Genomic DNA, 2,500 nt, shown 5'->3' on the forward strand with positions numbered 1-2,500 from the left:
TGTGTGTGTGTGTGTGTGTGTGTGTGTGTGTGTGTGTGTGTGTCTGAGCAGGCGAGAGAGAGAGAGAAGGAGAAGAGAGAGAGAGACAAAGAGAGAGAAAAAGAAAGTGGCAGCGGATCGAGTGTGAGTGTGAGTGTGTGTGTGTGTGTGTGTGTGAAGCTGTAAAGGTCAGTGGTGTGTCAGTGCCATGCAGACAGACAGGTGTAAAAGGGCATCCTGCCCTCAGCCCACCCCAACGTGAGTCTTGCCCACCCGATCAAAATCTCATATTATTTGTATTTACTGTGGGTCCATATACTATGTCTACCCATCGCCACCGCTAGCATCCCCCCCCCTCATCAGCCCCTGCCCACCCACGGTTCTGCTGTAGAGTCCTCTTACCCGACACCCAGCGTCTGAGTAGCAGTGCAAAGCTACAGGCTAAGCTAGGCTACACTAAGGCTAGCACAGCCTCCGCAAGCAGGCCTCCCTCCATCCTCCAATCAGCTACGGCCCTCCCTCTATCCTCCAATCAGATACGGCCCTCCCTCCATCCTCCAATCAGATACAGCCCTCCCTCAACCCTCCAATCAGCTACGGCCCTCCCTCCATCCTCCAATCAACTACGGCCCTCCCTCCATCCTCCAATCAGATACGGCTCGTCCCTCCACCCTCCAATCAGATACGGCTCGTCCCTCCACTCACACACGGCCCTGACAAAGTTCCTCATTTACCACAGTACCTCGGAGGGACACCATAAAGGGGCAATCTGCGATTCAAACATTCAAATGACAACAAAGAAGAATAGAACTGTAGAACGACAGTTGGGGAAGCTGTTTGTGAATCCTAACGATCCAAGATGGCCGCTGTAGCTTTAGCCCGTAGCATATCATAGCACATCCGCCCAATGCTCGGAATGTCTGGTGGATCAACGCCTCAAACTTGGCCTTCATTTACCCAATATAAAGATCGGGAATACCCCCCCCCCCCTCCTCCCTCGGAGCCACACCTTGCAGTAGTGTGATTCGCTAAGATCAAATAATGACAAATCCTTTACTCAGTAAGGCCAGGTTTTAGTCGTTATTCCGGGCTTATATGCGCTGTGCTCAATAGCCTGGGGGCGAGGTTAGGATAGGAGCTACAGCCCAACAACAAGATGGAGACGGAGAGACTGTGATGGACAGATCAACAGATCCGACGGAGGAAGTGAATGAAGCGGTAGCGGTGGCTGAGGCAAGCGTGAGGGAGGAGTACCTGCTCCGTCGACAGTACGGGCATACGTTAGCCCTGCACAGGAAGAGAAGGCATAGGGGAGAGAAACCACACAGGCTAACGTACACTGTAGGCTAGCATAGCAACAGCTCAGTCGTTTTCAATCACAAGACGATAAAGATTACACCTGTATTTCTGAATATCATTATTGACCTTCAATAATTAGAAGGCTAATCAGTGTGCCACTTTTTTTGTGCCACAAAAAAAACTAATCAATGATGTTTTAACTTGATGAGGTAAAGTGAGAAGCAAGCACAATGACGATAGCCTGGAGGAAAGGGTGACTTGTTCACCACAGCTTCTAATAGAGAATAAAAACAGAGATTAAAGAGTTTTTCAGTTTGACTGAAGACTTGTTTTCCCTCTGACAGCGGGCTGGGATGACCTTTGTACGACTGAGAGGGAGAATGAGAACAGTGTTCATTCCCGGGTCTACCTAACTACCCCTCTCTACCTAACCACCCGTCTCTTCAGGACACTATGCAAAGGGAGAGGCAGAAGAGACAGGCCTCTGTATGGCCTGTCCAGTCCAAGGACGGGATTCAAACGCTCAGAGAAAAATAATGTGTAACTGATTACAAATGGTTACTTTACACTTTGGTTATCTTCAATCAAATCATGCACTGTTCCGTGTGTGTGCGTGTCTACCCATATGTGTGTGTGTGTGTGTGTGTGTGTGTGTGTGTGTATCTGTGTGTGTCCATGTGTGTGTGCACATCCATGTGTGTGCGTCCATGTGTGTGTGTATCTGTGTGTGTGCATCCGTGTGTGTGTATCCGTGTGTGTGTATCCATGTGTGTGTGTGTGTATCTCTGTGTGTATGTGTGTGTGTGTGTGTGTGTGTGTGTGTGTGTGTGTGTCTCACCTGAGGCCACAGCAGGGCAGTGTGAGGAGTTTCAGCAGGGCCAGCAGCACCCTGAGGGGCAGCAGGGTGAACACGTACAGGAAGGCGTCCAGACACAGGAAGAACCCGAACAACATCAGCTGCAAGGAACCACACAACACCCGCACGTAAAGCATGGCTGCTCCCACCCCACAGCCAGGTCAGGTACACACACTGGGAGAGAGAGTGTGTGTGTGTGTGTGTGTGAGAGAGAGTGTCTGTGTTTGTGAGAGCGTGCGTGTCTGCGTGAGCGTCTGTGTTTGTGAGAGCGTCTTTAGTCTGTGAGAGTGTACGTGTTTTCGTGTGTAAGGGAGATACGGAGCGAGAGAGAGAGAGAGAGAGAGACATACAGGGTCAGACTTATGG

The 2,500-nt window shown here is 50.4% G+C and overlaps 1 protein-coding gene across 1 annotated transcript in view; it reads right to left on the bottom strand.

Annotated features, from left to right (window-relative positions):
* Window positions 1-2,500, bottom strand: part of tapt1a (transmembrane anterior posterior transformation 1a) — a gene marked incomplete at its 5' end in the record, with an annotated part of 25,484 nt that overhangs the window by 15,679 nt on the left and 7,305 nt on the right. The window contains one exon of the mRNA XM_080527820.1: window positions 2,117-2,235. Within this exon, the coding sequence (XP_080383946.1) occupies window positions 2,117-2,235 (119 nt within the window). The remainder of the gene's footprint in view (window positions 1-2,116; window positions 2,236-2,500) is intronic.

Source organism: Nansenia antarctica (assembly GCF_963989245.1).
Source record: "Nansenia antarctica genome assembly, chromosome: 3".
Lineage (NCBI taxonomy): Eukaryota > Metazoa > Chordata > Actinopteri > Argentiniformes > Microstomatidae > Nansenia > Nansenia antarctica.